At 35.5% G+C, this 13519-nt stretch overlaps 1 protein-coding gene across 8 annotated transcripts in view; it reads right to left on the reverse strand.

Moving 5' to 3' along the window:
- The window catches only part of RELCH (RAB11 binding and LisH domain, coiled-coil and HEAT repeat containing), an 80912-nt gene that overhangs the window by 17649 nt on the left and 49744 nt on the right, over positions 1-13519 (reverse strand). For all 8 annotated transcript variants that reach the window (XM_042806765.1, XM_042806762.1, XM_042806761.1 and 5 more), the window contains 9 exons: positions 12693-12833; positions 11847-12011; positions 10793-10940; positions 7245-7401; positions 6556-6679; positions 5339-5387; positions 4831-4910; positions 3860-3966; positions 3139-3238 (listed from right to left, as the gene is read on the reverse strand). In XM_042806765.1, the coding sequence (XP_042662699.1) occupies positions 3139-3238; positions 3860-3966; positions 4831-4910; positions 5339-5387; positions 6556-6679; positions 7245-7401; positions 10793-10940; positions 11847-12011; positions 12693-12833 (1071 nt within the window). The remainder of the gene's footprint in view (positions 1-3138; positions 3239-3859; positions 3967-4830; positions 4911-5338; positions 5388-6555; positions 6680-7244; positions 7402-10792; positions 10941-11846; positions 12012-12692; positions 12834-13519) is intronic.

Consider the following 13519-nt stretch of genomic DNA (forward strand, 5'->3'; position numbering starts at 1 on the left):
CTTTTTGCAAACTAAGGAAGGGATTTATTTGTTCCAATACATTCCAAATGTTAGAAACTGAGATCACAGTGAAATTTATTACCCATAAATATGTGGAAATTGTTTGAATTTAGATGTTCCCAGGCCATATTTACATCCCCTAACCAGAGAAGGTTTTACATTCTGCTATTTGTTTGAGCACTCCTGCTTTACCAACTCTGAATTAAAATCAAAGTAAATTGTGAAAGAATGGAAGGAACCTGACTTTCCAGAAGCCTTCTATACAAATCAGTAATTTTTATTAAGCAATATTTGTGTATGCATGTATGTGCCTGCATGAACTGAACATACTGTGGCCTTACCGATAGTAACGAGACGGAAGAACAGGGAGAGAATTGTTAAGCTGTGCAAGAATGTATGCCTTATTGCTGCAAAGCACCCAGAGGGGGAAAGCTGCAACTTCCTACACATTATTCAGAAAGTATTAGGAATGTTAGTTTAACTACTACATTTTAATATTAATACATTTCACCATTATTTATAGTGTCAACAATTTAAAGTGCTGATGTGTTAAGCTAATGGGCTACTCTTCAAACAGCTGTTAAGGACATAGCTCACTGTTTGACTATGGTGATCTTACTCTCATATACAGGTTTATCAATTTGCTCACTGATTAAAATAGAGAATGCTTACTGTTTTCAATTTTGAACAAATAGGGACTTGAGTTTTCTTTACTCATCTTAATTTTGAGAAAAGTCTAGAGGTAATATAGTGCTTTGAAAAATAAATGCTTGGGATTTGTATAATTAACAAACAATTTAGAATGTTCTCAGCTTCATGACTATGTGGGCTATCACAATTCTTATTATGGCAAAGCATGGTAAACAGCATCGAACTGTCCTACAGAAAATAAAACATGCTTTATAATCCAAGTGTCATTCTGCAAATAAGTGTTCCTATCCTTGAACCTAAACAGGCCAACAAAGCTTATAGCTCAACTATGCGCTCCAAATTCAAACCAGTAGCAATCAAATCTGCTTGCATTAGCACCCAAACGGGAAGCTACTGAGTGAAAACATTAACACAGAAGCAATAGGAACAGCTGGATGGGCAAAGCCACGTAGCGGTATGTAAGGCGAGACAGACAACGCCAATTTTTAACCTGTTTTGATTTCTCTAGTTCAATATGTGATCATTACTTACGCATATTACACCTTAAAAATGGCAGCACAAAGCTTCCTGCTCCCAAAGGAAAGAGGGGGGTAAAATGGCTCCAAATCACTTCTGTGTCCTTCCAAAGCTTAACAGACTGTAAAGGTTTGGTAATGCAGCCTGGCAGGGCCAAATCACAGCAGTCTGTGCTGCTGTACAGACCACTGTGCTGCTCAGAATCTTTATAGTTCTCATGTAGCTGTCCTGCAGGTAACAAACTCTTTATGCTATTATCTAATTGCTGGGCTTTGCCGTTCAGCAGCCTCTGAGATGTCAGAAATTCCTTGATTGAAGGAATCTTCTAAAAGTAAAACCAACTATTACCACCTCTTCACAGAGGTGACTTCCCAAATTTACATATTACCATGTTTTAATATGTATGCTGTGGCTATCAAGGAAGTGGCAATATGATACTATTTTCAGGTGAGAAAAGTGTCTGCAACAAAGTTGCCTATGCTTTAGTAAAAATTGAAGTATCCTAGGAGACAAGCAGTCAAATAGCATGCAGGACTGCCCAAAAATAATAAACATGCAGTTGAATTTGAAAAGAAACTGCAACCAAGACAACAGTTCATTGTAACTGAGGTCTTTCACATGCTTGGATAATACTTATTAAAAAAACAAACCAAAAAAAAAAAACCAAACAAAAAAACAAACCAACCAAACAAACAAAAAAAAAAAACAACTTGGCTTACATTTTATATTTGTAATAATAATGGTTCTGTTAGATTAAAAAACCCCCCATAAGTCAAAAATATTTTAAGGGCGACCAAAAATTGTCATATCCTTTCTAAAAAAAGAGGAGTAAAAAATCAACAACAAAAACCAAACAAAAAAACCCCCACCCATGGTTGCATGTTTTCAACTGAAGTCTCAGGATATGTCTTAAAGTGGTTGTTTAGTGCTCTATCTGCAATGACTTGCGAAGTTGCAGGAAAGAGCACTAATGATTATGTTAAGTGCTCTTTTTTCAGAGGCAGACTTGAGATTTGTTTTTGCAGATAGATACAAGATGGCAGGTTCAGTGAGGTCCACTGCAAAGCTATTCAAATGAGCCAAATGTGGAAGAAACAAAACAAAAAAAGAAATTGACTGTGATAGTGTGATTAGAAATATGTCTTTCTAGCATGCAAAAAAAAAAAAGAAAAAAAAGAAAAAATGTAATTCTTTGTTCAGCAAGTGCAGTATGTCCTGGAGTTTTTGTATATGCCTTTTTAAACTAATGCTTGATGAAACAAAAAGCATGATGTGGAAATAAAAGCGAACTTATTAGTTAAATGTAACAGTGTATCCTGAACAAATTTATAGATGTTAAGGGAAAGATGAAGCTGTCACTGTGTGTCAGGTAAAGTAATTGCAGATTATTTTAATTTTTACAAAAAAAATACATAATGGGTAAATGTATGGTTTTACCATTATCTTTGTCACCAGTGAAAACTAGTTTGAAATACAGTGCAAGTGCACAAAAATTGTTGAAAACCAGTGACTTGTGAATTAGGCTACTGATGATTTGTTGAATAGTAAAAGCAAATGTTAGAAGTCAGAGAGATGTTCGTTTATGTTTATCTACAGACCTAAGCAAACACATCTGGTAATTTATTTAATTCTGGTTTGAACACAGTTTAGCAATGAAATGCATTGTCATAAACCACAAATGTTTTTCAGCATGCAATAATCAGAATGTAACAATCACATCAGCAGCAGAACACAGAACACATACACAGTTACTACAGAAACATCTTGCAAGTGGCTAATGACAAATTGCTTAAAGATGTGTTGTTGAACAGAGAACAGATACAACTGCACAACTTCCTGCTCCATCACACAGTACACAACTTAAATACGCCATTTATAATTTTTAGGAATGCAGCAACATTATCAGAATCACCGTTTATGAAAATACACTCCAGTTTTAAAAAAGTGTAAAAATGTTTGGGTAACACTTACCTCAAACATTCTGGCAGCTGTACATCGAACAAGAGCAGAAGTATGGACAACTCCATACCATAAAACAGTTAACAGCAGCTCATGATAAGCTGGGTTTGCACTAAAAGAAAACAGTTGAGCAATCAAAAAAAAAAAAAACAAAAAAAAAAAAACCCAGCCGAAAAAAAAAAACCACCCCAAAACCTCCCAAGCCCTCAATATGTTCTTTGCCTCCAAAATGTACTCTCAGGAATCCACTGCTCAACAAATCTAAAACTCCCACATTTATCCTTTCTGAAGGATACACAATGTTTATCTCATTCTGAAGGACATGCAACAACTTGCTATCTAGAAAATAGGTTGCATTTTAAATTTAATGTAAAAAAACCCCAAACCTTTAAGGATATAATTTTCAATAAATTATGACACTGAACTGAATACAAATACACATCTAGAAGACATCATAATAGTATGGAAAATACAAAATTAATTTTCATTTTATCCTCAACTAATGATTTTCACAGTTTTTTATCTGGTTTTTAGTGTTTCTTTCTTACACTTTAGAATTTTTTTACCATTAAATTTTTAATCTAGAGATTAAAAGCTTAAATTTTGTGAAGGACCAGGGAAAAAAAGCATCACCTGAAGCATCACAGTTATTAAAATTACAGTCAGATTAGCAGCTTTTAATAAAAACTTCTAATGTATTTAGACCTAGTCAACTCCAAGGTATATTCTTTACCCCAGTTCCACAAAGGAAGCTTTCAGGCTATCAAGAGGAGCATGGGATAGTGAAAGCATGGTCATTACATCTTCTAAGAATCCAACTAACAGCTTGCGGTCTTCTTCCTGAAAGAAAAGCTTGCAATGTTGAATGTAGTAGAAATATCACTCCGGTTGTGATGACCTACAGCTATGAAGATACAAACTGTGAATGAGAACAAAATAGATTTGGCCTTTTGCAATATTCTTATGAACTTCAAAAATGTGGTTTAAGAACAAGAACCTTCCACAGCAAACACAAGAAGAGCTGTATTTCATCAAGAAAGCACATACTTGTGCATAAATTACCCAAACAGTTGTACTGATGAAACTTTTATGAAGAGTACTTAAGCACCTCCATGGCTCCTGACAGTTTGTGATTGCGCAGAGTCCACTAAACATTCGTGAGATGCTGAAGTATTTATTTTTTCCTGTAAGCTACGTATATGCCAGTCCATAACTGCTGGTTACGGGAGGATTAGGTATTAGTTACGGAGTGTTTATTTTAGTTCTAGGTAACACTAAAATTTTAAGACTCTAACTGTGCCCAAAATGGCAATTAACCTGCTTATCTGTTTCAGTAAATTCTGCAAAATTATATTTGGAGGGGTCACAATTAAATGTCCAAGAACCTGTTTATGGAATAACATTAATATTTTTGATAAAGGCACATGGCAGCTGTCAATGTCTGAGAGGCAGCAGTGGTAAAGATGCCAGATGTCATTTTAAAATTTACTGAATTCAGGTTTTAACACTGATGACTATCATCTAAATGCAGTAGAAAACCCAACTAGAAAACTTTGCTCTAAATGTGATAACAGCTGCACACTTAATTACCTATCTTCAAAGCACAAGAGCACTGTAAATTTTCAAATAAAACAGTAAGGGGTTTTGGGTACAGAAAATTTAATGTATTATTATACATTTAACAAAACAGAAAACCGAACCTACCTGAATATAACATGTAAGGACCCCTGTTGCATAGATGGGAACTGTGGCTTTTGTTAGCACTCCATTACCTGCTGTGGAATCTAATGAAACACAGTGAAGAATTTAGGTTTTCTATATACTCATACTGTATATATGTGCACATGTAGTAGATATACTATATATTTTATATATATGTGAGGTGTATCTATATGTCTGTGTTATAAGTATTACATATATTCACTTTTTCTATACACATGAAGAATCTACATACATATATATGCGTATAGACACACACGTGCTAAAATTATGCTCAAGTGGTATTTGGATTAGAGATTCTGTTTGTACTTTATACACACACAATGTACAACTTCAGTGTTCCATTCAGATTAGGATTAGATTTTCAACATTTCAGAAAGATGACAAATTTGAGAATTGCAGTCTGAAAATGTTACTTGAACAAGAGATTGAAAGTTTTCTTCCAGTTGTGGTTAAGATCCATTTTTATTCATTTGAGTAAAAAGCTACTTACCTATGTTTTCCTCAGACAATCTTAAGATTTCCTGGAACTGTGGTTTTACCTATACAAAGGATCATGAATCCCACATAAGAAAACCTATTACCAGTGTCAATTAACTTAGGAAAAAATTAAGAATTTAAAAAAACCAACCAACCAACCAAAAAACCCCAAAAAGCAACCAACCAAAAAAAAAAAACAAAACAAAACCAAAAAACACAACAACAACAAAACAACAGAAAAAGGACATTTTAACACACAGAAAGGAAAAAAAAAAAAAACTTTAAAAAGCATAGCCAGCTGTTACAAAAATTGAAAGTATGACATAAGAGAGTAAAAATTTCTACTGACTACCCAACACTGAGGTAGCGGTATTTAGCACTCCTGATACCAAAAGTTGAAGTCTCTTGGCAACATGCTTAGCTGGGCTTTAGGCTTTATGGTTTTACCAAGCTATATGTTAAACAAATAAAAAAAAAGCTTTTTATTTTATATCTTTACTGTTCATGAAGTGCTCCCTTCCAAAATACAGCTGTGATAATTAGTATCAGAACAACTTCATAGAAGCAAGGGTTCTAAAGATAATTTACAGAAGGGGCTTTCAAAGACCAGAGACTGCTTTTAATGTCTCTGGAGGCAGCACATGATGCTAGCCCTGTTTTGCAATTTTTTCTTTAGGTAATTCTCTCATGTTTTACAATTTTCCTTTAAAATATTTTTGAATTATACTCAGAAATTATTTTATTGAGAAAAATTATATATTTCATTGGTAGAAATATTTAGATACCATCTACAGAAAGTATTTTGAGCAGGGAAAGCATTAATTTTAGATTTCCAATCATGTACAGGCTGAAGTCTTCTGTACGCCACAAACAGCGAACAGTATGCTCTTCTGAAGAAAGAAAATTATTAAATTACCAGCATTAGGATTATCTCTCCCAATCTTTATGCCATTCATAAAGCAAATATGAAGAATACAGTTTAAAAAAAAAAAAAAAAACAAAACCAGAAAACAACAAACTTCCTTGTTGGGGATGATGAGAAGGCCATTACGAAAGGATGCAAATAGAGGTTTAAAGAGAGCAGATTTAAATGTACTTATGGAAAGGATCAGCGTGGCATGCAAGTATTAATGGTCACAAAAAGTGCAGGTATTCAGCCACACCGTAAACAGGGAGAATGTATATTATCACGCTATTCTTTCTGTAGAATTATTTAAGGTAGTATCTTACTTTAGTGTTTGTAAAGATTTTCCCAAAGGTCCTACAGAGTCTCCAGAAAAATCTAGAGAACTCATGGACACAGGCAGTTGATGCTACATTGATCTTGCCAACTATTTCTATAAGCTGTGGTAGCCTAAAAAATAAGGAAACAAAAGGATATTAAACACCACTCTAATCTTTTGTTTCTCTCCTGTCATACTTCTGTAGATTTACTGTTTATAACAAGAAATACACACACACACAGCGCACTACTGGTTCTAATAAAACTATCTACATGTTCTGTGTTGTTCCTGACCCTTGAAGAAGGCAACGGTTTAAGTGCCAGAAGTCTGACGTATATTTTCAAACATCTGTTACTGCAGAACAGTGTATTTCATGAGATATTCAGAATACAACAATCTTCACTTCAACAGAGAATTGACCATACTAGTGCAAAGGCGAAAGAAACAATTTTTTTGGAGCAAGTAGTTGCATACACATTCTTATAGATAGTTCATGTTTTTGGAATAAAATCAAAGTCAATTCATCATTAAAATTAAAATGCTTAAAAGATTCATTCTGTTCTTCTTTAATAATTCTTAAACACAATCATACCTAAAATTCCTAAGTTTAATGATAATGTCAGCATAATCATGCTTACATGCTATTACATTTGATACATTTTAAAATTAGGAATCATAATACACAAATTTACTCACAGCTGATTGACTACCCATAGCAAAGTCTCCCAGCCTGTGGTACCCTCATGTTCTAGCTGATAATCGTACAGTTGCAACAACACTGCTAATTGTTCGCGGCTTCCAATGATGATGGCCACATCCTGAAGAGGTGATGCGGGTCGAGGAAATCTAGTGACTGTAACAGCAGAGAACAAGTGATCACAAACCAGAGAAGATGAAAATATCTTGGAGGTGAGGTCAGTAAGATAGCTAAGAAAGTCTGAATCTCTTGGGTGCCTCCTATGTAAGGTTATCAAATTGTTTTTTAAAAATCAGTGAACTGAATCAATCTCTGAAGAGATTACATAACCTTCACTTAAAAAGAGAAAACACTGATACAGAGAGATTATGGAATTATTTTCACCAGCATGCCATCACCAAGGGCAAATCTTGCCTGACCAACCTAGTGACCTTCTACGATGGAGCGACTACAACAGTGAATAAGGCAAGAGCTATGGATGCCATCTAACTGGACTTCTGTAAGGCCTTTGACATGGTCCTTCACAACATCCTTCTCTCTAAATTGGAATGATATGGATTTGATGGATGGACCTTTTGTTGGATGAGGAATTGGCTGGATGGTCACATCCAGCGAGTAGTAGTCCATGGCTCAATGTCCAGATGGAGTCACTCAGGGGTCTCGTTTCCCTCAGGGATTTAATGTCTTCATCAGTGACAGTCAGTGGGATTGAGCGCATCCTCAGCAAAAAACTAAACTGAGCGGTGCGGTTGACACACCCAAGGAATGGGATGCCATTCAGAGGGACCTAGACAAACTCAAGAAGTGGGCCCATGTGAACTTGATGAGGTTCAACAAGGTCAAGTGCAAGGTCCTGCAACTAGGTCAGGGCAATCACCAGTATCAATACAGGCTGGGGGGATGAAGAGATTGAAAGCAGCCCAGTGGAGGAGGACTTGGAGGTAAAACTGGTGGATGGGAAAACTAGATATGAACAAGCAAATGCGCATTCACAGCCCAGAAAGCTTATTATATCCTGGGCTGCATAGAAAAAAGCATGGCCAGCAGGTTGAGGGAGGTGATTCTGCCCCTCTGCTACACACTGATGTACACCTGAAGTACAGCATCCTGCTCTGGAATCCCCTGTACAAGACACAGACCTGTTGGATCAAGACCAGGAGGGCCACAAAGATGATCAGAGGGATGGAAAACCTCTCCTGTTGAGGAAAGGCTGAGAGAGTTGGGGTTGTTCAGCCTGGAGAAGGCTCTGGGGAGACCTTATAGTAGCATTTCAATACGTAAAGGGGGCCTACAGGAAAGGTGGGGACAAACTTTTTAGCAGGGCCTGTTGCAGTAAGACAAGAGCTAATGGTTTTAAACCAAAAGAGTGTAGATTCAGACTACATAAGGAAGAAATTTTTTACAATGAGGGTGGTGAAACACTGGAACAGGTTGCCCAGAGAGATGGTAGGTGACCCAACCCTGGAAACATTCAAGGTCAGGTTGAATGGTGCTCTGAGCAACTTGATTCAGTGGAAGATGTCCCTGCTTATTGCAGGTGGGTTGGACTAGATGGCCTTTCAAAGGTCCCTTCCAACCCTAACTATTCTATGATTCTATGATCCCAAAGAACACACCACAGATTTACAGAGGAGTGACTTCCAGGCAAGGTTTCCCAACTTCTATCATTACACTTTAATCACCTAACTGCTTCAATACTTATATATGAAGTAGCTTTTGACACTCTGCACTCCATTTCCCATCTCCTTGATTATCTGAATTATCAGAGGAGAGCAATTTTCAGGTAAAAAGCAAGACCTCAAAAAAATTATAGACCATTGAAATATCTGGGGATTGAAAGCCTGCTACACCAACACTGTTTTTATTATTCTCAATTCATGTCAAGCATACTTGAAATGATTCAGCAATGAAAGTTAAGCAACAAGAACATCATCTTTCCTACTGCAAAATTCAAGAAAACAGGTTTGTGGTTCCTGCAATGCTACTGGATTAGTGAAAAATACATGAGATTTTTTCTATCCAATTTTGTGGAGGAAGAAATTGTCAGACTAGGCTGAAGCCTGACATTTTTGAATTCCTTATTTAAATAGTAGCTACTACAGGAAAAAGTGCTCATCTTCAAATGACTCAAGTCAGACAAATGAGTTTTACCATGGCATGTTTAACTTCTTCACATTAATATCGTAGAACAACATACCACTAGCTACTTTCCACATTCTCCTTTCAAGCTGTTACCCATTCTTTGCTTCTTCACACACAGCACTATTATCAGCATGTGTCAGGTATTACCAATATCTGTAAAAAGTATTTGTAACAGGAGAAAACATTCTACAGACTAGGATTGATGATTTAAGTGTAACTTCAGTATTAGGCCGTTCAGTCTCCTAAAGTATTACATAGATACATAACAGATGGTGAAGCTCTTGCACTAGCCTGCATTTTTCCCACTTCATAAAATTTTTTATTTGTAAGTATTAACTGAAACTGAGCCCACCTTCTTGAGCTATTATTGGCTGTTAGTGGAAGTCAATTCTTCAGAAACCTTTAGGAAGTCCAATTAAGGATTACTTTGCTTTCTCAAAAGTTTCTTTTAAGTAGGAAGAAATAATGAGAGATCAAATAAAAACTTTTTTTGTGATAATCAGGTCTGTTAAGTGTAGAAATGGGAGGAAAAAGGAAGCATTACTTAAGGATTTGCTGAGGGAGACCAATATGAAAAAACATTTAAGAGGCAAATCAGAAAGCAAAACTATTTTTTTTACAATTTATGTTGTGTATTAGGACAACAAAGTAGCTCATTGCAAGTCTCTCATTGGATTACATAAAGCTACGTTACTGTGCACAAACAAGCCATTTTGCCTGTTACACTGCTGAGTAAACACAGAAAAAAAATCCAAAAGGATACCATTTAGTTCTTCTTTACTGGCAATCATTTCATAAATTTTCACAACTTACATATTTCTTCTGCATCAGTAAGCTGACATTTGTAATTAGTAAAGTATCTGATAAGGGTTTATGTCAGACTGGTTTCTTTCATAGGAATGCAGTAGGAAGAGAGGGAGGAAAGGAAGTAGAAAGATGTTTTCCCAAAAAGGGAAAAACAGAACAAAGAGAAAAGTAATGACAAATCAAAACAAATCTTCCTATGCTGGAATCTGCCTTAAAAAAAAAAAATTCTCTCTGTCAACTCAGCAACATTAAAGAAAGGAAATGCACAACATGACAGAGTTTCCCTGAATTAGTTTCTCTGTACTTGCTATATATGAAAATACAACATAAAGAATAGGTGTATTAGAACAAAAAGGCTTGGGGACGTAAGTTTAAATCTTTATTGTACAGACAGTGTGCTATAAAAATGTGAAGTTTACACATAGATTCTGCAACTTATGTCTATGTAGTAACCTTAAATACACACAAATCCCAAGTAAATGTGGACTACGGACTATTTTCTGAAATTCTTCCTTTGCAGTTAATAGTGATTTGAGATTTGTCACCAAATTATACTTAAGTTTATAAAAATTCCACATATCAGAAATTAATAATTTACCTTCTATTTGGGGTACTTCTCCCTGAAGTTTAGCCTTGCTCGTGAAAGGTGCATTCTGTAGCACCAGTGCAAACAGTGAAGGAATTAATGACTGCAGAGCAGACAGATACATGTGGAGCTTATGTTCATCCAAGCCATGTTCTCCTTCCTGAAACAAATAGGACATTTACTTAAAGTTTTTGGTTTGGATGATCTGTTGCTTAGGCATGCATTCTCTGGCAAGAGATCAACACATCTGTGATGAGCGTCTACATACAGACACTAATTATACAGTAATTTATCCTAACCACAAGCTTACTTTGTGTCAGCATTCAAATCCTCTTGTCACCCTTAAGTCACTCACTTGCACTCAAAGATTCAAGCAATATAGACTTTGACATTTAGTGGTTCATATCAATGAACATACAAATATTCTGAAATAAACATTTTCAGCATATTTTGGAAATGGGATTCCTTGGTCTTAAAGACCAGTGCATCTAGAAACTGAATAAAGTAGGTGTCTGTATTCTGAAAATAAGCACCTTGGTTAAGTGTGTTAGATCATTATGAGATGTGGAAAGATCTGGAAAATAGGTTATCTACCAAATCAAGTGGGCAAAGTGGGTCGTAACTGCAAACCACTTAACCATTCAATTCTAACTTTTTTGTTTGTTTAACAGACAATGCACTCTATTAAAAACCACATTGTGTGACACTTTAAAACAACTGAAATATATGGCAAATGTACTCAGAATAACACGCAGCACCTGGTCACAGCCTCAAGCAAGTGTTTTCTGAACTGCACTTTGATTATTGGGCAATAAAGTAAAACAATATTAAAGAAGCATCTGTTTTTTTCTTTGTGGGTTTTCAAGCGTTTTGGTGGTGGTGTTTTTTCCTTTCTTCCAAGGGACAAGTAAAAGTTATGGAGTTATAACAAAAATCTCCAGAAAATTTTTTCTCCCATAAAACATTAAGTAACAATTATTTACATTTTTGTATTTTTTTTAAAAGTCTGCATAAGTAATAAAGATACAAAGAAAACTCTCCAAAGTAGAAACAGTTGAACACATACCCTGAGCAATTTTTCAATTTTATTAAGCAGTGTAGGTATAAGATGGAATTGTAAGTTTCCTAGTTCTGTTGTCCAGGCAGCGTAAGCAGGTAAAAATACCTGATGCGTTGCACTAACTACACGTTCTGAAGGGTCTCCTAAAGCCGAAAGCAGCAGTTCAAAGCCCTGGCAAAACAAAGAATATAATTACTTTTTCTACAATTCACATAGTTTTCTACACAAAACATGCAGCCTAGGAAAACATCATGATCTATTTTTAAAATTTTTACAGTAATAAAAATAAAAGAATGTAGTACATGGAGGCCTTTCAGCAGGTATTTCCAGCCCACCTACAAAGGTGAACAGGAGGCATTCCACTGACCCCGCTAGTATTTCTCTGCAGTCAAGTCATCAGAATTAACACAAACACATTTTACCACTCTGCATTCAAAAACTCAAAGACAGGCTTAGAAGTTCCTCATTTTCATTTATCTGAAACACTATTCGGCAGTATTAAGTTGAACTACAAGTACGCTTTGTTGTAGTAGATGAATCTTTGTTAGCAAGTGAAGATATCAAATTGGCTAAAAGCAGCAGGTAGCCAATGAAGTGATATGTTCTTGAAGGCAAATTATGAATTAGAGAAGCTTCTATACAAGGCCTACACCAGAGATTCTAATGATACTTGTACATATATGTATCTTTTTCAGTCTTGATGATACAATAAAATCAACATCCACATAAACCAGCAAAATTTTTAAAAGTATCTGAAAAGATTTATTAAAAGTACATGAAAATATGCATCCCCCATTCATGAAATAAATATAAAAGACATTTCATACATACAAAACCCAAACAAAACAATACCTGTTGATATTTGTCTGGATCATCAATATATCCCATAATGATGCCAAGGCTTTTGATCACAGCTTCTCGTACCAGATCTGCCTTATCTTCTGTTAGCATTTGCTGCAGCATGGAAAGTACTAACGAACTACGAATTTCTTTCTATTTGTAAACAAGAAACATACTTGTTAAATCCAATTAAACAAGAAACATGGGTATGTAGCAATTTTTGTAAATAACTTGCACTTCTATTAGTGCTTACAAACAAAATACTTTCCTCCAACCATGGATCCCATGGAATATTTTGCATTCAGTTTCCACAACAGAAGATGAATGAATATAAAATGTCAGTAGCCTCATTAGAGTGTTTTGTCCTACTAAGCAGGGAACTCAGGTCCTTCAATTCATATGGAAGCATGTAACAAAAGTAACTAAAAGCAAAAAAGCTACTATAGGCCTAAGCTTTAAAGGGAATCTTTAATCACTCCATTGCTAAATTGGAGAAGTGGGGTTTTAATTTGGGTTATTTTCACCTTTCTCTGAAGCTTGTAATTCTAGTTTGCCACTGACTTAATTTTGCTGCTTCTTTTGACTGGCAGCACTCTTCATGTAACATTCCAGTGTCTGAAGAACTCTATTATTGGGTGCCAATTATTTTTTCAGATATTATTTCCTTAATTGGTCCTAATGAACTTTACTTCATCTTTACTGAAACAAAAGACATTTTATAGCTAGATTGAGCTGTATTCCTTTATAATAAGCTATCTCATCCTTAATGTCCTTTATTGAATCTCACATGTATGATATGAAGTAGAAGACAACGTGACTGTCTATGCATAACATACACC

The sequence above is a fragment of the Tyto alba genome, unplaced genomic scaffold, assembly GCF_018691265.1.
Source record: "Tyto alba isolate M040663 unplaced genomic scaffold, T.alba_DEE_v4.0 Super-Scaffold_48, whole genome shotgun sequence".
Lineage (NCBI taxonomy): Eukaryota > Metazoa > Chordata > Aves > Strigiformes > Tytonidae > Tyto > Tyto alba.